The sequence below is a fragment of the Alexandromys fortis genome, unplaced genomic scaffold, assembly GCF_014885135.2.
Source record: "Alexandromys fortis isolate MF-2015 unplaced genomic scaffold, M_Fortis_MF-2015_v1.1 scaffold_1, whole genome shotgun sequence".
Lineage (NCBI taxonomy): Eukaryota > Metazoa > Chordata > Mammalia > Rodentia > Cricetidae > Alexandromys > Alexandromys fortis.
This window is the reverse complement of record NW_026067927.1, coordinates 13,886,735-13,907,414: the sequence shown is the minus strand read 5'-3', so window position 1 is coordinate 13,907,414 and position 20,680 is coordinate 13,886,735. Positions and strand designations below refer to the sequence as shown.

General features: G+C 42.8%; 2 protein-coding genes and 1 non-coding gene across 5 annotated transcripts in view; all 3 read left to right on the top strand.

The window, feature by feature from the left end:
- Window positions 1-4,196, top strand: part of Cbfb (core-binding factor subunit beta) — a 44,901-nt gene extending 40,705 nt beyond the window's left edge. For both annotated transcript variants that reach the window (XM_050143896.1, XM_050143897.1), the window contains exon 6: window positions 2,797-4,196. In XM_050143896.1, coding sequence (XP_049999853.1) covers window positions 2,797-2,865 — 69 coding nt within the window. In that variant the 3' untranslated portion in view covers window positions 2,866-4,196. The remainder of the gene's footprint in view (window positions 1-2,796) is intronic.
- Window positions 2,389-2,495, top strand: LOC126503077 (U6 spliceosomal RNA). Its single transcript, XR_007592147.1, has one exon. It is a non-coding gene; the product is annotated as a U6 spliceosomal RNA (small nuclear RNA).
- Window positions 4,197-10,811: 6,615 nt separating the features above from the next.
- The window catches only part of Phaf1 (phagosome assembly factor 1), a 27,594-nt gene continuing 17,725 nt past the window's right edge, over window positions 10,812-20,680 (top strand). Inside the window, exons 1-2 of one of the 2 annotated variants that reach the window (XM_050144269.1) lie at window positions 10,812-11,132; window positions 18,551-18,633. In XM_050144269.1, coding sequence (XP_050000226.1) covers window positions 11,069-11,132; window positions 18,551-18,633 — 147 coding nt within the window. In that variant the 5' untranslated portion in view covers window positions 10,812-11,068. The remainder of the gene's footprint in view (window positions 11,133-18,550; window positions 18,634-20,680) is intronic. The other variant, XM_050144268.1, reaches the window with a different exon arrangement.

Here is a 20,680-nt window from a genome sequence, read left to right as displayed (position 1 = left end):
GATTGACCTCACACTTGTTCTTCCTGCTTCATTACCTTGAGTATTCTAACCGAAAAGGGTATGCTAAACTGAGTTGTGAGAAGTCTGCCGCAAAATGGCTTAAATCCATCTGCTGGAGAAGGAGTGCCGCTGAATTTTATTTTGTTTAGAGACAAATAAAGCAAACTGTCTTTTTGTTGTGATTATTTGACTTTTGGGTTGATTTTCTTTTTTGATTTTGTTTTTTTGGGCACTGTGTCTCCTGGCTGGCCTGGAACTTGCTGAGTAGCCCAGACTTGTAAGATCTTCCTGCCTGGCTTCTCGGGTGCCCTTACACCAGCAGTTGTACAGATAACAGAATGTTCTCCATTGATAACACAGCGCTAGACCTTTGGGCTGGTTATAAACCTACCTCATGGCTGATTGTGGCTCATTTGTAGACTGTATTCTTAATATGCCCAGGGCCTTGACTTTGATGCCTCGCACTGAAAAGAATAAAATTTGACCTTACAATATAAATGAGACATGAGCCATTATTTGGGAGATCTGGAATGTTCTTTCTCTAATAACTGAAATAAGATCGCTTTTGCTCAGGTGATTGACCTCACACTTGTTCTTCCTGCTTCAGCCTTCCAGGTGCCAGAATCTAGTTCTGTGTGTCATTATGCTCAGCCTAAGTGTGATCTCCAGTTAAATGTAGTTTTTTTGTTAAATTTGTTATTTAAAAAATAACATAGATGATAGAAAATTGATACTTTATTACACAATTCCAAAAGATTAGGCTAAATAAATCACAAGGTATCTGCAGTTGGTCTCAGCTGCTGGCATATGATAGAATTGGCTAAGAAGAACGTGAAAGTGAAACACGGTGGCTTTATCTAAAGAGAAAGCAATAGAGGTGTAATAGAAATGGTCAAGTTAAGGACATCTTTTAATATAAGCCATCAGAATTTGTTCTGCGTATGGGGAAAAGATGTTAAGGGTAACCCAAGGCTTTCTGCCTAAACCACTAGCAAAATGGAGTTGCCATTATCTAACACTGGAAAACTTAGATTGGAGGAACCAGGTTCTGGTTACAAATGCATGTTAGTACTTAGCCAACATTTGGAAGGACTGAAAACATTTTTAAAATATATTAAAATTTGTGCAAGATGCTAAAAGAAAATGTTGAATGGGGAGGGGTATTAGTGAGATGTCTCTGATTAAAGGTACTTTCTGCCAAGACTACCTGAGTGTAGTACTCAGTGCTTACTACTCCTCCAGATAATTGTGTTCAGGTCTTAATACCCATGTCAGACAGCTCACACCATCTGTAACTATCTTGAGTTACAGATCTGAGGGATCTGAGTCCCTCTTCTGTCTTCCATAAGCACCACACATATACAATATTAAATATAATGAAAACTAAATATTTAATTTTAAAGTTGTACATGGACAAAAGGAGCACTATATTATATATATTTTATATTGCCAGAGAGTATCATACATGATATTTTATTTGATACATGTTTTCTATTAAGTAATTTGTCATAGGTAATTTAAATAGGGTGTTTATTATTTAATGAACCTTGAAATGCTCAGTGTTTATAATTGTTTCTTAATTGTTAAGTACTGTTATAAAGATAATTAAATGTGGAATGTGTGCAGTTTTTCTTTTTTCTTTTTTCTTTTTTTTTTTTTTTTTTGAGACAGGGTTTCTCCGTAGCTTTTTTGGTTCCTGTCCTGGAACTAGCTCTTCTAGACCAGGCTGGCCTCGAATTCAGAGATCCGCCTGCCTCTGCCTCCTGAGTGCTGGGATTAAAGGCGTGCACCACCACCCAGCTTCCATTTGTTTTTTGGTGATAGGGTTTCTCTGTGTAGCCCTAGTGTCCTAACTTTCTCTGTAGACCTTGCTAACCTCAAACTCATAGAGATCTGCCTGCCGCTGCCTCTGCCTCCTGAGTGCTTGGATTAAAGGTGTGTGCCAGCACTGCCTAACTAAGTGCATTGTTTTTAATTTTATTCATAGAACTTAATATTATAGATTTCATTTGAGATTTGTAGTTAAAATTCATTTAGCAGAGATTAAAGTCATTGTTTTATTTTTCAGTTAGTAGATGATACTATTATATTAATTAAACTATTATTAATTATTATATTAATATTTCTGTTACTCAGTTTCTTTCATTTTGGTTTTTTGAGACAGGGTTTCTCTGTATAACAGCCCTGACTGTCCATGAACTCTCTAGAGCAGGCTGGACCTGAACTCACAGAGATACCTCTGCCTCTTCTGGAATACTGGGATTAAGGCATGCGCCACCACGGCTGGCAAACCAATTTCTTTATAGAATGGGGAAAATAATGAAATCTATGTAGGTTGTTGGAAACAATTTAGTTCCTTCATGGAGAGTACTTCAAATAGTCCCTAGCGTGCTCACTTCGGAAGCACGTCTACTAAAACTGGAATGACACGGAGAAGATCAGTGTGGCCCCTGCACAAAGATGACTCGCAAATTCGTGAAGCGTTCATATTATATAAAAAAAGATAGTACCTAGCATATAATTGTTGCTTATTAAATGTCAGCTATATGATTGGCTTATTAGTGTAGTAAAGCCTCTGGGTCTAAAAATAAAACCCATAGGGTTTTTTCTTTTATATGTGGTATATACTTATAATATCCTTTTGAATATAAAATGATTTATTATTATGAAATATCATATATAGTTTTAATTGGATGATCGTTTTTTATATAACACTGTGTCTCGATATCTTACGTATGCATCATTTGAGTTTTCAAACCACATTCTTAACTTCATATTACAATTTTGTCATTGCAGGCAAGAAGACAACAAGACCCTAGTCCTGGTTCCAACTTAGGTGGTGGTGACGATCTCAAGCTTCGTTAAGACTAGCACAGCACCCGTGCCACCCATTCCTACGTACACACTGCTTCTAGTTGGTATCAGCAACACATTGGGTGACCAGAAACTGTGATAACTGGAGGTACTGCAGTCAATTTCGTGACCTGAGGCAGTAAAAGACATCGTCAGCTGCCATGGTTTTGCACTATAATATCTGCATTTCTGGTTTTTAAAACATGTAGCCAGTAATAATTTGAAATTTTTTTCTATGCAAGCTTATCTTGTTGGCATTATTTTGGTTGGGTTGAAAGTATCTTCTTTCTCCGTTTTAATTTAAAAGTTCATGTCATTTAAGAACAAGATAAGAAATTGAAATTTGTATCAGGGTTTTCTTCAGCAGTTGCTTAAAATTATTTTATACTTTCAGATGAGTTGGTCATACAGTCTTCCTTCTAGATAAGCATTCTTTGTGTTTGTTTTCTCCATATTACTTTGTTTTTTTGTATTCTACACCATTTTACAAATAAGATGTGTTTGCGTTTTCTTACAAGCTAAACACCTAGCAGCATAGAGCTGTCTGCCACCGCCTCCTAAAACAAACGTTTACAGTTGTGAAAGTCACAGTATCCTTTTAAATACTAGTACTCACTTCTTTTTTTTTTTTTTTGCCCTTTTAAACATAAAAATTTTAAATTAGTATTCATCTTTATTTGTCTCAGATCTGTTTCAAGTTCTCTTCTATAATCATGAGTTTGGGTAGAGGTGTTCTCCATAGGTGATAATGTTCTACAGAAATGCCCAAAGAAGTCACAGGCTGGCTTCTGTTTTATTCAGGGATTTTATTTTTAAGTCAATCAGAAAAGGGATACTGGAACTTATTCTATGTAACAGCATATTAAACTGGAGGCAGTGATGAATCATCAGTACAAAGGTAAATTGTATTAACATCATGTTTAAGATAGCTGCTTTCATGTGTATTTTGTATTGCATGCTTTTGTAGAAACAATATTGGGTGATGAAGATTAGTCTTAGAAAATGTTCATCTGTGCAGGAGATACATTTTCTTCCATTAATTCTGGGCGAAACATTCACAGTTATATATGATGGTATTTTGCAAAAGGACTATTAATAGTGCATTTTGAGATGAATCAGTGTGACAATATTTTTAAAATAGGCTTAGTGTCAAATTGCAATTTTTTTAAATATAAAACTGGAAAAAAGTGCTAAGTCATTTGGCACATGCTTACAGATACTTTTCTTGGTCATATTCATTAAATGTTACTACATTTCTGAATTTTTGCAAAAATGTATTTTATCATAAAATGGCATTATTTTAGAGAATTTTAAAAACTGACATGGTCAATTCAGAAAAATCTGAATAAGGTCATTGCATTTAAAAAGCATATAAAGATACTTGATTGTGAAGGTGTGTCTTTCATTGTATATATATAATTCATCAACAAATACCTGTATCTCAAAATAAAAATATTTGTTATATATTTGAAGTCGTGCATGGTAAGGATTGTGTTTGAATCACTATAAATAATAATGTGTTACAAAAGATCATGCTGACTTTGTATAACTAAGTACTATGAATGAATTTGGTTGGTATTTGGTGTTGTACAGCTCACATGTTTACACTCTCAGTGCCCTAATTCCTCTGAGGAATTACCTTTTTAAAGTGATCCTTACAGGGGTGTTTTAAGGTTACTTTAATCACAGAGTTCCTTTGTTTTGACCTCTGCAGTTAATGTTATTTTTTAAAACAACATGTTGGTGGTACATTTTCTCTGCTTTTAGCCAAGAGCTTTCGGTCCACCAGTAAATCAGATCACACGGTATTAAATTTTGGTGTTGCCATCTCTCTGTAAATAGTGAATGTTTTTTTATTAGCTCTGCACTGCTTCTGTCTTAATGCTGGCATTAAGATCATAAACCCCTTTTTTCCATAGTGCAGACTTTTAAAACTACTTTTAAGTTATTGATGCAATTTCATATTTTTTCATAATCTATATTTAAAATTACATCATTGCATCATCCTTTCTAAATTCATCTCCATTAAAACTTGCCTTAAGCTACCAGGTTGCTTTTGCCATTAGCTTTACTGTATATTTGTATGTTTAATTTAGTTTCACATTAAAATTCTGTGTAGTGAAAACAAAGTCTTGGCTCTTTATTGATAAAATGTGATCTTTTCTGTCCTACTACTTTGACCCTTTTTACTTTTTTTTTTTTTAAGGAAAGCAGCAACAGTGCCATCTAGTGGTCACATCTTCTAGTTCCAAAGAGGCCAACCTTTAGATCACAATGCACAGTAATTTCCCAGTGTATAATGTGGTTAGTGGGAGCAGGAGGGTCAGAAGTTTAGTATCATTCTTGGCTACTACAGAGTTCAAGACCTAGGCTGGAGAGATGAATTAGAGGTTAAGAGCTATTGCTGCTTTGTAGGGACCAAGAGTTTGTTTGAGTCCTAGCACCCAGAGTAGTCAGCTCACAATCGTCTCAGTACCAGGGGTCCGGTGCCCTTTTCTGGCATCTGTGAACATAGTATACATGTACATGAGCAAGTACATGCACAAACTATTATTTAAGATAAAAAACAATTTATTTCTTTTTTTAAATTGGGGGGGCTGGAAAATTGGTTCCATGGTTAAGGGTACTGGCTACTCTTCCAGGGGATTAGGTTCAGTTCCCCACAACTACATGACAGCTCTCTGTAACTCCAGTTCCAGGTATCTAATACCCTCATGTAGCATCCTTAGACAGTAGGCACCAATGTGCCACATAGACATACATGTAGAAAAAAACACCAATACACAGCTGAGCAGTGGTGGTGCACTCCTCTTTAATCCCAGCATTTGGGAGCAGAGGCAGGCGGATCTCTGTGAGTTCGAGGCCAGCCTGGTCTACAAGAACCAGTTCCAGGATAGGCACCAAAGCATGAGATATGTAAAACAGTGACCTCTGGACAAAATAAACATATATCAAATTTTAGTACCGTCTTTCAGGATAGTTTAGAAATAATCATAGTAGGTGTGTATTAAATCTGACATTCCTAGAACAGGTCCTGGCATTTATCTAAACCTGAAAATTAAGCTTTTTACTTGAAGCATTTCATAAGTTTGATCTGTAATGAACAGATTTACCAATTTGCTTACTCACTACCAGATTTCATACAGATGACAAGAACACCTTAAATACTGGGCTAGCGCTATTAAGGAAGACTGAAGCAAGAGGATTATGAATTCAAGGCCAGCCTGGGATACATAATGAGGCCCTATTGAGGTGGGAGGGGGGTATAAAACAATTTTAAATGCTGACTGTGAGCAAGGGCACAGTGGACTGAGCCAGACAATTCCCCATGGTAGAAAGGAAGGTTTATTGGGGATCAAACTGCCAAGCTATCTCTCAGGGATGGAGGAACCGAAAAGCAAAATGGGGGAAAGCAAGCAGATCGTATTATGTCATCGGGGTGGGATGGGGGTGTCTTTGAGCTGTTGAGGATCGACTTCCGGACAGGATCAAGAAAGGTTTCTGATAAGCAAACCCAGAGTTCAGACCTTTGTTTACCCAGAAACAGTCCTGTGTAGGGCAAGCCAGTGCCTTAGGGGGGGGGGGGGTGAAGAACCTAACATAGCTACTAGGAAATTGTATATTTTTGGTTTTGAGCCTAGGCTTTAATGGCTGAGACATCTCTCCAGCCCACTACCAGGAATTTTTAAATTGCTTATATTGCTGTCATCAATATCAAGATTATAAATGGATAATGAATTATACAATGGAAATTTTAATGAAAAATATTGAAGCTATAGTATAAAAATAAAACAAAGTGTATCAGCTGGAAAGATAGCTCAACGGTTAAAAGCCCTGTTGCCCTTGCAGGCATCTGAGCTGGAAGCTGGCAGTTGACTAGAGAAGACTGAGAGGGTAGGTCGCCAGCTAGTTAGTAGCTTAGCAAGTTTGAAAGAACATAGGTAACACCTGCAGTATGGATTTTGAAAGGGGCTGCAGAGGCCTGGGAAAGAGATACAAGTTGGTCTGATTGTGTCAACTACATGGAAGACATGTGGACTCCTGCTTAGAAGAAGACAGAAGTCACCAAGCAGTTGGGAGGCTTGTAGGATGAGTGCTTGAGAATTTGCTTGGTTGACTGAAAAGATCAAGGCCAGAAACAGAAATGTGTGCTCCTTAGTCATAGGGTAGCCTGGTGGGTATGAAGATGACTCTGAGCTAAGGGGGAAAGTACAGGAACTGAAATTAAAATTTGTGCCCATTTTTTGTCAAAAATGGTCCATTGTGTTAATCTTAAAACATACCAAAAATGGGGCTAGGGAAATGGCTCAGTGCTTAAGATCTAGTTTTTAAAAAGGTAACAGCTTGAAATTTTTTAGCTAAATATCAGGGATATGCCTGGCCTTATATAGCAGAATTGAACACTACTGTCAGCCATTAATACTGAACAAGAAAGGAGGTGGCATTATAAAGAGGGATTTGGGAATGCCTGCAGCAAACATATGTCTTCTGTTCTTATGGACCAAGGTAATCTGGTCTCCTACCAGAGAAGACCACTCAGCACAGTTATTGGGTTCCTCCGCTGATGCAATAAATCAAATCAAGCCGAATTAATAAATCCAGATTTAATAAACAGCAGAGCAGTTGTGAATGACTCTCAGGAAGGCAGGAGAGAGAGCACGTGGGCGGTCCAATGATCAGGTCTTAAATACCCTCTAGTCCGCAGCTCTGGGGGAGGAGCTGACCCTTGGGGGGCTTTTTGAGGGGCGGGGTCTGGAATGGGAGGAGTGAAACCAGAGTGGAGATTCCCAAGGAAAGTATTTAGTCCGGCCTACTGGTGACTACACCTGGGTATTCTGAACTCAAGTGCAGCCTTGAGCCATTCCTGGAGTCCATATTTAAGCAAGAAAACCACATCCTGGCTGGAAAGTCCCCAAGATTCCTTTCCACAACTGCAAGCAGATAGTCGCAAAAGACAAAATATTCAATTAGCAAAAATAGGGAGGTCAGGCAACCTTTCAAAGAGCCCTCATCCTTGAGTTGTTTTCTTCCAGGGATTGTTTTTCTTAAATTCCCACTTACAGTTACTGAGGTACCGAAATGGAGTTCTGTGACCTTCTAGCCCCTGCCATAACAGGGCCTGTCACCCTCCTAAGTGAGGGGATCGCAGTCCTAACTTCCCTAGAAGGAAAGGATGTTCGCGGCTAGCTCTAAGAACTTCCACATTCGGCTCTCAATTATGAAATGCTTTGAACTGGGAGTGTAACTGTATTATAATACTTGTCTAGCACACACAGGTTCTGGATTGGATCGCCAACACTACAAGATAAAGAAAAAAAGGGCCAGGCCTCGGTGGTGCACGTCTTTAATCCCTGCTCTCTGGAGGCAGAGGCAGGCAGATGTCTGAATTCAAGGCCAGCCTGGTCTACAGTTCGAGTTCTAGGACAGCCAGAGTGACACAGAGAAACCCTATCTCGAAAAAAACAGGGAAAAAAGAAGTAATTGTGTTAGTATCCAGATGCCCCTTGGGAACTGGCACAGTCATCCCTCTGCACATGGCGAGCAGGTCCATGACCATATGCAGCAAAGGTCCCTTTAAGAGACAAGCTCTGCCCACTTCCCTTCTATCTGCCTGCCTCTTCCTCTCCCTCCTCTCCTCCCTCTCCTCTTTCTACCTCCCCTCCTCTCTCCGTCTCTCTCCCCCTTTCCTTTTAATAAATCTCCACACTCAAGCTCTGTGTGGCATATTCTGTCACCTCCGGCCTGGAGGGATAACGATAGGACTTTGATTCCCAAGCTGGGCTATGGTAGCGCACACCTTTAATCCCAGCACTCAGGAGGCGGATCTCTGTGAGTTCGAGGCCAGCATGGTCTACAAGAGCTAGTTCCAGGACAGGCTCCAAAGCCACAAAGGTAACCTTAGATTTCCTGAAACTCACTGTGTAGATGAGGCTGGCCTGGAATTCACTGCTTCTCCTTCTGCCAAGAGCTTTTCTCCTATTCAAAATTTCTTATTTACGACCGAACTTGAGTGGGTCACATTTAAATAAGCAAAGATAACATCCTTTATTCACAAAAATCACCACACACTACCCCAACTGAGAGTTCCTGGAAGTTGCTTCAGTAGTCTTCCTGGTTTTGTGGTTTATTCGAACTTTAAAAATCATTTTCACTAAAAATCATTTTTGCTTTGTATTTAGAAGCATGGGACTTTGTATCTTTGTCTTGCCGCTCCCAAGACCATTTCAGTTCAAGTCTCTCATACCCTTCTCCCCCTCACAATAAATAAAACAAACTGTGTTGTTTGTTGTTAGTTGAACCATTCCCAGTCTGGTTTGGATTAGAGTTCAGTTTAGGTGGGGGTGGAAAAGACTTTTTGCTGCCTTTTTTCCCCACTAGCTGGCCTTGAACTCTTTTTGTTGCCCAGCGCGACCTTGAACTTCCTCATCAGCCCAACTGCTGGGATTTCTGGCCGGCACAAACCTCCACACCCAGCCTCCAAACACAACTCAGCCAGCCACTTCCCCCCTGGACACCCCAGTGACCCAGTTGTTGTTTTGGTGTGTGACATGCTACTCAAAGACATCCTACTACTATTTTTGTTTTGTCTGAGGCCCATAGCAATGACTTCAAATTTTGATGAAACACCCCTTATATGCTGTGTAACTAGTTTGAGTGTTTAGTCTGTCCTTGGGGCACAATAATGAAAATTGAGCTCAGCTGCCTAGGATCAAGGAACCTTGGATAAACTCTACCCTCCCTGAGTCCCATTTATTCCTCTATAAAATGAGACTGAGGGTGTGAAGCCCTTGTCATCAAAAGAGGCTTCAGCTGCCTTTTAATTTTAGAGTGTCCTGTGGGGCCCAGAAAGGCTTGGCCACACTGCTCCCATGACACACTTAATAAAAACCAGCTACAAAGTAGGTCTGGATTTGAGTTTACTGGCAGGCAACACCGGATTCCAAGGAAAGCCATAAACTGACACCAGTCAGGGAGGGCCAGCATCTAAAGGGAAGTACCTGACATTCCAAGCATTAGATGATAAGACCACCAGAGGTCCCTAAGCCCAGGACTCGCCTATTCCCCTGTTGCCAAGATACCCCTAGACAAATGTCAATCAGGGTCCCGAACCCTGAAAGTCTCACTCCCAACTTCTACTATGACAGCCCCCCTCCCCTTTTCTCTCTCCTCTACCGCTGCGTCGAGTCCAAGCTCGAGTCTGAATAAAGGCTCTTTGCTTTTTCACATGGGATTCAACCTCCTAGGTGGTCTTTTGGGGGTCCCCGCAATCTGGGCTCTGGAGCAGGCAGGCCGAAAGTTAAAGCTAAACGCGATTGGAGGAGCTCCTCTTTCACTCACGGGAAACACGCACAGAAGACTTAAGGGTCTGGGCAAGACGTCAAGCAGCAAAGCTGACCCCAGGCGGAGCTGCGCGAGGCAGCCTTAGAGTGCACTTGTGGATGAGACCTAGGTTGGAACCCTTCTCCCTTCTCAGTCTTCTCGCCCTAGCCCTTACCCACACACCCGCACATTCTCAACTGTGAAACTTTTCAGAGACAACTAGGTCCTAGAGAGAGTCCATTTCTGCATAGCTAAAAGTAGTTGCAGTCAGCGTCGGTACTGTGACTAGCGCGTTGTGGAGGCGCACGCAGGGTGTGAGCCTCTGGGGCTGGGTCCTTCCCGTGCCTTTTGGTCCTAATGCACATTAGTGGGCCAGGAGTGTAGACGGCAGACGGCTTTAGTCTTGTGTGATGTGTCGTAGGCGTTGTCCCTCTGCTTCTGTAGGCACGTCTGGGCTACTGTGCAATTGGTAGGGCCTCGAGAGTGTGACCCTTAGCTTCGAAAGCAGTCACTATTGCTGCTTTACTTGGCCGCCACCTGGCCGGTCAGGCGCTCCAGACAGAGTCCGCGCGTGCGCAACCCCGCCTCAGGCTCCGCCCCCTAGGTTTGAGGCCCGCCTTTGCCACGCTTTACGGCCCGGCACGGCGCTTTTGCTGCAGTTGCTCCGGACGCTGCTGCTGCTGTTATTGCCGCTCCAGCCGCTACTGCTGCCCGGGAGGTGAAGGGAGGTGAAGTGTGTTGTTGTGTCGGTGCTGCCGCCACCGCCCGGAACGGAGTGACGAGCCGGACGTCCGCGGACTGGCGAGAGCGGCGAGTCAGCAGCTGCGTGGTCTCCTCAGGCCGGGTCCTGTCTGCGCTGCCGCAGGGAGGCCGCCCGGCCCTGCGAACCGAACCAATGCTGGACCTGGAGGTGGTGCCTGAACGCTCTCTGGGGAACGAGCAATGGGAATTCACACTGGGTGAGTGTGGGGTTCTTTCAAGACCCTATCTGCTGGCCCCTGCTTCTCTCCGGCCCCTTCCGCTGCTAGTCTCTGCCCCAGATGCCGCTGCGTCCACGGCTCTCCGCCTTTTCGTACCCTCTGGTCTTTCGGTTCCAGGCTTTAGAACCCGCTTATTCCGTCAGTCATGGGTTAAGCAATGTCCTCGCCTAGGGCTTCAGCAGGGTCCTTCTTAGGAGCTGTAGTACTAAGAATTATAATAATAGCCGGTACACTCCAAATACTTAGTGAAAAGGCCCTGCTCTTTTGAGTTTATATCTAGTAACCGTCCCTGAGGTCTGAGGATCAATACTGTTGTGCCCATTTTGCAGACTATGTTAAGAAATGAGTAGCACCCCGCGATCAACCTTCTGGTCTCTGATCTGTCTTCCTTTGGTTTTAGAAAGAGGCAGAAGGGTCGGGGGGGGGGGGGGAACACCGGTTATTTTTTTCAGGAGGAAAACCTAAGCTCCTATCTCATAATCAGATGGTGCGGGAAATTGAGCTTGTTTTGTTCAAGGAACTTCTGACTTGTTTTCTTCTCTTCTGAAATGCAGCCTTAACATGTGATGTCGTAATACTAGATGCCCGAGTTAAAAGTTGAGCGAAGTGGAAATTGCACATAGCTTTGTTTGGTCACTTTTGGGTTAGTTGGCCTTTTATGCGAACAAGAATGTTTGCATTTTTAGTAACTCCTTTATGGCAGCGCTGAGAAAAGAGGGTGGAAAACAGGTGTTGCCGCTGCTTGTTTGTGTGGGCCTGAACCTCTGTCACTCCTAGACTGAGTCAATGGCTCCATTTGATTATAGTTCATCCTTGAGTGTAGAAGATCCAGGTCTGTAGAGGCAGCGTTTTGGAGGAAACAAACTGGGTAGATTGCTGGAAAGAGCCTGTTGGGACTCGGTGGCTACCTGCCTCCTGCTCGTTGTAGAAGCCAGCTTCATCAAGGAGTCTTGGCTCTCTTCTCTCAGAATTTAGACTGCCTATTCCTATAGAGTTACCAAAATTTAATTTGCTATGAAAATGTTCCATTCAGCCTCTTGTGAGGCACCAGGAGCTTGACTGAGAAGCTAATGATGTTTGGCTTCTAATTAATATCCTTTTCTCCCCTGACCTTCCTGGATTGGCTTAGAACCACAGCAACTTCGGGCTTAAGATGGTATAATTAGAGTGTGGTTCTCTTGTTTGATTTGGAGATTGGTTGTGGTAAGGAAATTTCCAGAACACTGAGCTATATACCTCACTACCAAGGGCTTCCTCTGGTAAATGTTTGACAATCCACCCCCAAGCTGCCAGTTTTCCAGAACCAAGAATTAGAGTAGTTCTTTCAAACTGTCTTTGCAGTAGCCAAAAATATCGGCAGAGTTGAGCTTTGGGGGACAGCTCAGAAAAGAACTCAGGCTTTCTGATTACTTGTAAACATTTTCATTATTACTTCTGTTTTTAAGTTGGGTTTCGTTTGCTTGTTTGTTTTTTGGCAGTTACTAGCCCAGACTGGCTTCAAACCCCCTATGTAGCTGAAGTTGATTTTAACTTAAAATATAGTACTGGCGATGAAACCTGGTGGCAAGCACAAGAGTGTGCCACCGTGTCCATTTAAAGTCTGTCTGTGCAGGAGTGTGCCACCGTGTCCATTTAAAGTCTGTCTGTGCAGGAGTGTGCCACCATGTCCATTTAAAGTCTGTCTGTGCAGGAGTGTGCCACCATGTCCATTTAAAGTCTGTCTGTGCAGGAGTGTGCCACCGTGTCCATTTAAAGTCTATGGGATTGGGGGGGGGGGCTTTTTGTTTTTGTTTCATGCTCATTCCTGCATGTATGTCTGTGATGATATCAGATCATCTGGAACTGGAGTTACAGACAGTTGTGAGCTGCGTGTGGGTGCTGGGAATTGAACCAGGGTCCCCTAGAAGAGCAGCCAGTGCTCTTAACCTCTGAGCCATCTCTCCAGCCCCCAAGTCTGTGTTTTTAAATTTATTTAGGAGGGAAGTTCAATAGTTGAGAGCACTGGCTGCTCTTCCAGAAGACCAGGATTTGATTCCTAACACCCCCGCCTCTGCCTCCACAGGCACTTACATGTATGTCCTACATATACATATGTTGCAGGCAAACACCCATACACATTTTAAAAAAGATGTATGGGGAGGAGCATGTGTGTGTCAGTCAGTCAAGTCAGAAGACAACTGGCAGGAGGAGTTGGTTCACTCCACCATGTGAGCAGTAGTGAGCAAACTCGGGTCACCACTTTTGCCTTGCTCACTGTGCCATCTTATTGGCCCTAGAATCTGCAGGTGTAGATTGTGTAAATCCAGGACTGGGTGTAGTGACACAGGGCATTAATTCTAGGATTCCAAGTTTTGTTTGTTTGGTTTTGTTTTTGTTTTGTTTGTTTGTTTGTTTTTGCGACAGCGGTTCTCCCTGACCCTGGCTGTCCTGGAACTCAGCTTCACAGACCAGGCTGGTCACAGAATGTCCACCTGCCTCTGACATTCACCACCACAACCAGCAAAAGACTATAGTTCTTTATAACTACATTATTAAAGAAAATAGGCTCATTTTAGAAATTACCCAATGAGATACTGAACCACAAATTTTAAAAATGAGGATTTTTTGGGTCTTGGTGTTTTTGTTTGTCTTGGGTTTTTGTTGTTGTTGTTGTTTGGTTGGTTTGGTTTTTGTTTTGGGTTTTTGAGGCATGGTTTCTCTGTGTAGTCTTGACTGTCCTAGAACACACTCTGTAGACAGGTTGGCCTCAAACTCATAAAGATCTGCCTGCCTCTGCCTCTTGAGTGCTAGGGCAAAATGCGTATGCCCTCACCACCTGGCTCACTGTGACATTTTCATATATCTGTCACAATACTTTGTTCTCATTTGATCCCCTGCCCTACCCTTCCCTATTTCCCCTCTGCTTCGTTTTCCTTTTTCCACTGAGAGGTAAAAGGTAGGATTCCCTGGAGCTGTGTGTGTGCGTGTGTTTGTGTGTGCACCATGAGAGGTGAAAGGTAGGATCCCCTGGAGCTGTGTGTGTGCGCGCGTGCCTCTGTGTGTGTGTGTGTGTGTGTGTGTGTGTGTGTGTGTGTGTGTGTGTGTGTGCGCGCGCGCGCTGTGAGAGGTGAAAGGTAGGATCCCTGGAGCTGGAGTTACAATACGGGTGCTGAGAACAAAACTCAGGTCCTGTGGAAGAGTAGCAAGTGCTCTTAATCATAGAACCGTCTCTCCAGCTTCTGGATTTAAATGTGGGTTTCTATGCTAGCTAGTCTGTCTTGAATCACCCTGGACCAGCAACCTCGGGCCTGTCACTAATACTGTTCCTTTTCATCTTGAGTAATGAAAGGACTGCATTCTGCTGGGAATGGTCACATGGCCTCTGTGCCCGGGGAAGCTCTGTGGACTCCTCGATCAGTGATAGTCTGTTGTCACCCAGTCTACATGTTACTTCAAGTGTGTTTTGCAGTAAATTGCTTAATTATCATAGTGTATATGGCCTAGCATTTTGCCCATGGCAAAGGGGCAGAGAGACATACTTAAGAGAGTCTTCCTCTTTCTCAGGGCTCCAATCTTCAAGGAGTAGCTTCCTAACAGGCTTTTATAATCATCTAGAAACCAGTCACCCATGAATTTGGCTAAGCTTTTGTTTTATCTTTTGAGATAGGGACTCCCTGTGTAACCCTGGCTGGCCTGGAACTCACAGATATCTGCCTGGGATTAAAGGGTGTGTTCCACCGTGGCTGGTTTTCTGTTCTCCATCTTTAATCCCAGCACTCTTCACAGTGAGTTCCAGGCTCTGTGTGCAGTGTGGGTGGGAGTGTAAATCAGTTTTCCACTCTCAGTCTCCCCTAATCCCCAAACTACATTTGGGGCTGTTAGGTGGGAATAAGTATGGAAAATGAATCTGCTTTAAAAGTATGTTCATAGGTTAGAGAACCTGGCAACGCTTCCCTTGTCACCACAGTGCTGCAAGGTCCTCTTCATTGCCAGCTAACCTTTCTTTATATCGAGTAGGTGAAGCTGATAAACACATAGCTAGCCAGCGAGAGATTTCCTAGTTCTTACTGAACCTATGCAAATGCATCTGGGCCTGGTGATCATTGCCTACCATTATGATGGAGAGCTGCGTCCAGCCTCATGGCTGCCTTCCTGGCCTTTGTAAACACAGGGACAGGAAAACCTCAGCAGATGGTTTGACCACTGTGGATAAAGACACTGCACATTGAAATAATGGTTTCAGTAGGACTTGAAGAATATATTGATGTGGCAGCATGTGTCTGGATTTGTTTTAGTTTTCTGAAGCAGAATCTTGCCCATACTAGTCTTGGAACTCTGAGCAGTCAATCCTCCTGCCTTAGTATCCTGTGTGCTGGGATCACAGGCCTGAGTCTCTGTGCTTGGCTTGGATTTGGTTTTGAATCTTTAGATTTAAAGGGTCGTTGGAGAAAATGTTCTCCAGCATTGCCCTGTTTGTACTGAGACATGGCTTGCTGTATCCAAGATAGCATGTCAGTCTGTAGGATATGCTCACGAACATTGGGAACTGAGTAGGAAATTATCCTACTCAAATTGTTTATTATTGTAATGCATTTTATTAAAGTAGTTCATTTTATTATAATAAAGGATATGTAAGATATTGTGGAGAGAGAAGGGACTTGACCTAACCTCAGGACTCAGAGAAGGATTGGTATTAACCCACAAGAGAAAAATAAGTGATATATACAGGAAAACATAATTTTGATTTATAATTAAATTTTGATTTATAATTAGAGTGTGGTGTACTGGCAAAAGAATAATAACCAGGCATGGTGCATCCCCCCCACTCCCCATTCCCAAGACTCATGTGGTTGAGACAGGTGAATCTCTGAGTTTGAGGCCACTCTGGACTGTGTAGTGATCTCCAGACCAGCCAGGAGTACACAGTGAGAACTTGTCTCTAAAATAATTTTGTTCCTGGAATGCTAATTTTGTTTGGTGTTAGCTCTCTGGGACACTGTAAAGGCCCTGGGCTCATGAGAAAGAAGGTAGTCTGTTGCAGGCTTCCTTTAGGAAGGCCAGTTTACAGACTAGATCCAGAGAGGCAGGGAAAGGAATGTAAGAGGTTTTAACTTAAGATACACACACTGAATATTGGAAGTAGTGAGAGACCCAGAATACAGAGAAGATTAAAAAACAATTTAATCTGTTTAAATCTTATTTACCTTTAGTTATACACAGAAAACAGATTGACTTTCTAGTTAGGATCTGGAAAGAATGAGACATAAGCAGAAGAAATAATGCTGTGTCATTGTGTGAAATATAGCCTGATAAGCCGGGCGGAAGTGACTGCGCGCAGCACTTAGGAGGCTGACCTGAGTTCAAGGCCAGCCTGGTCTAAGGACAGCCAGGACTGCTCCACAGAGGAACTCTGTTTCGAAAAACAAAACAAACAAATACCCTATCACATACCTTTGAAGACTGAGAAAGATGGAGGAACAGCGGGAAAGGTGGTTGGTATCTGTGGAGAAATGGGATGACCGTGGTATGAGACCTGTGTGTTCTGTCTCGGATGTCTATAGCACAGATGATCTTCCGTTGCAGGAATGGCAAGCTGCATAATATATCCAAATTGTTCGTATTCTCAGCAGCTTTGTCTGTTGTGCATTAGACCCTATGCTATAGAAGACTGCGAAGTGTATTAATTGATTATAATTCAGGACTGGAAGTTCAGCTTAGTAAAGGACTTGTCTAGCAAACATGAGGATCATCTCATTTCAATCCTGAGTACTCATTAAAAATAAATTAGCTGGGTGGTGGTGGCACAGGCCTTTAATCCCAGAATTCAGGAGGCAGAAACAGGCAGATCTCTGTGACTGGACAATCTGGTCTACAAGAGCTAGTTCCAGGACAGCCAAGGTTGTTACAGAGAGAAATCCTATCTTGAAAGACCAAAAAAATTAAAGATATAAAAATAAATTAAAAAAATTAAAGATTGGGTGTGGTAGCAGGAGCTTGAAATCTCAGCACTGGAGAGGTGAAGACAGGTGCATTCCTGGGGCTTAATGGCCACTGGCCAGTCTAGCCTGCTTGGTGAGTTCAAGGCCAATGAGAGGTGTTATCTCAAAAAATAACAAGGTAAACAGCTCTCGCAGAATTTTCTTTTGGCATCCACTTGAACACGCGTGTGCATGTACACACATGCACATATTAAAGAATATGACTTTTGGTTTTCTGATTGATTGATTTTACCTTTCTTCAAACTGAACAACAGCTCCTCAAACAAGAATGCAGTAGAATTGTTTGAATGGGATGGACTGCAGCTTCTTCTAGAGCGCCTCATCTGAGTGTGGTCTTCCTTCAGTCCCTCTTCTTCCCTTTCTTTTGTCACTTTGCAACACAGAATAAGTGCTGTAAAGTCATAAATAAATAGGTGGTCAGCTCTGAGCAGGGAGCTGGGAAGTCAGACAGTGGTAAATAGCCCTTCCTGTCATTGCAGTCAGTGTCAATGGACCCTGAAAACACACTTTTGTTATCGCAGTAAGTCCCTAGAATGTTGAAGGTGTCGGTTCAGCTCACTTAAACTGGAGGTAAATGTCGGTCTGCGTGTAATTGGCCTTGCCTTCAGAACTAAGTAAGCAATATTTGTGGCTTTTTAAGTGGGAATTAAATGAAATTCTTTGTAAAATAAGTTGTTTTTGATCAGTGTGTGACTTTAAACTTTTGTTTGTTTTGTTTTTGATACTTGCGTCAAATTACAATCCTCCTGCCGAAGTCTTATAAGAACTTTAATTTAAAACTTCTTTAATGGGGCTGGAGAGATGGCTCAGCGGTTAAGAGCATTGCCTGCTCTTCCAAAGGTCCTGAGTTCAATTCCCAGCAACCACATGGTGGCTCACAACCCTCTGTAATGAGGTCTGGTGCCCTCTTCTGGCCTGCAGATATACACACAGACAGAATATTGTATACATAATAAATAAATATATATATTTTAAAAAAAAAACTTCTTTAATGAATTCTTGTAAGCCGCATGTCTTAATACACTCTACATGGGTTGTTGTAGATTCCAAAGAGGCAGAGAAGGGAGCAGTGTGGGGTTATAGGAAACCAGTGCAGTCAGGACTAGAAGCTTGGCCTCCAGAGTCATGAAGTCTGATTTTCCAGCCTATTCTTGGTTCATGCTGACTTTGTCTTTGAGCTCTTTGACTGCTTGGGATCGGTTTGGCTATCCTATTGCTAAGAAGCTTTTCTCTATGTTCCTTTTCTCCACTTGGGCAATCTTGAGTGGTTCCTTGGTCTTTGCTTTTTAGCTTTATTCTTACTTACTGTAGTGACCACGCTGTGTGCGTGCAGGCTTCAGAGCTCAATGTTTCACACCGTTTAGGTGTCAGTAAATGGACAGACCAAGTAACCCCATGGGTGTCCTTCCTTTATTGCAGGAATGCCCCTGGCTCAGGCAGTGGCCATTCTTCAGAAGCACTGTCGCATCATCAAAAATGTCCAGGTTCTCTACAGTGAGCAGGTGAGTGGTGGCTGACTTGTTTACCGAAATAGAAGCTTTGGTCAGTGAGTGAGTTTACCTCCAGAGAGGACGCTCTGGGGAGGCTAGCTGGGGGGAGTTGCTGTGCTCCAACATTAGAGTCTTAGGTCAGCTTTCAGGGTGTCTTGGTTTGGAAACTTTGGTCTTGATAATCTAATGCTGCCAGGTTTAGAAAGAAGATCAGTTAAAAAACAAAAAAACTAGACCTGTTTTCTTGTTCTGTTTAAATCTGTACTTAACCTACTGAGTCTTAAAATGGGGACCTTTTCACGAGAAGTCACCTCAAGCTGTCTCTGATTTTCTAAAGTGCTTGTCACCTTTTGTGATTAAAAGTGTCTTTTCTGCTTTGTTGGTTATCTGAAGTTCAGAATTACTTCAGGAAAGATCTCTAGGTAACAGGCCACATGAATTGAAAGGAAGCAGCCTAGCTAGCTCACCCCTTCCCTCTGTCCTCTTCAAGACCATCTTCTCTCCACTGAGCTCTGAAGCCTGCAGTTCTGTGATATTAGAACATAGGCCGCTTTGTGTTGCAAAGCTTTGGGAGCCGGTTTGAGCCTAGAGGCCAAAGGCTGTCCCCGTGGCTTTGCTGAGACTCTGAGTACTGAGTGGATGTTTTAGTAAGTTTCAGCTCTTAGAGCAGATGCAACTTGTTTTTGACAAGAAGAATGTTTTAGATTATAAGCGGGCAGTATTTCTGTGAAACTTCCCAATTTGTCTGACAGCAACGGCTGTATTAGGCCTATTACCACTACCTTCTGCAGCTCTGTATCCCTTAGCTACTCTGAAGTGTCTAGGAAGGGAATGCGGTCTCCAGTCACATATGGAACTTGACAGAATGTACAAGGGTTCCTTGAGTCAAGGTGACAGAGTGGGTTCTCATTTAAAGGATAGATGGTGGCTCTGTCAACTCTTTGCTCTCAATCATTCCTAATGTAATCTGACTGGTAGTGGCCATTAAAACAGGAAGTGGACTTGCTTGTAAATAAGATTGTCACATCTGAAGACTGGATGGCTTTGAAAATAAAGCTTGATGCCTTCTAACCATTCTGTACAAATCCTTGGTTCTCATATCACTTATCGTTCCAGTCTTTGCAAGAATGTAACATTATGTTCATTTCCTAGTATTTTCTTTTAATTGTATTAGTTTTTGCCTGTGTGGATATAGGTACCACATGCATGCAATGCCGGTGCTTGCAGAGGCCAGGAAAGGGTATAGAGTCCCTGAAACTGGAGTTAACAGATGGTTATAAGCCACAGTGTAGGTGTTGGGAACTGAACTTGAGTCCTCTGCAAGAGCAAGTGCTCTTAACCACTGAGCTGTCTCCCCAGCTCCTCCCTAATGTCTTCTGAGCATCTGTACCTCCTATTCGTAGACATAGTTGGCTTTGGAATTTTAGGTTTTGTGTAGCCAGGGCTGGGCTTGAACATCTGAGCTTCCTGTCTCTACCTCCCAAGTGCTGGGACTACAGACAGGTGATACTATGTCCAACCAAAAACATGGATTTTTGAGTCTAGCTCTGCATTCCTCCGATCTTTTAGTTGTGTGGTTTGTGAAAACTTAACGACCAGTTTGTCATTCATATATTATTACAACAGTCTCTTGAGACAGCCCTGGCTGGCCTGTAACTCACCTCTGCCTCCCAGATGCTGGAGCTAAGATTGTGTGCCACCGTGTTGGGCTTTGAACAGTGTTTGACAAGGAGCTAAAGATGCTGTTGGAAACTGGGCTTTGGTGGCATACGCCTGTAATCCTAGCACCTGGAAGGCAGAGGCAGGTGGATCTCTCTGAGTTTAAGGTCAGCCCGATCTACAAAGTGAGTTCCAGGACGGCCAGAGCTGTTACACAGAGAAGCCCTGTCTCAAAAAAAAAAAAAAAAAAAAAAAAAAAGAGGCCGGCCGCTGGAACTGTCCATGGTGCTGGCCAGCTTGCTCACTGGCAGAGGCCTCCAAGGGCTGCATCCCTGCTGTGTTTCTGGGCCTGCGGCTTTTTTCCCTCACCCCAGTGCTTGGCAAACTCCTCCCCCCCCCC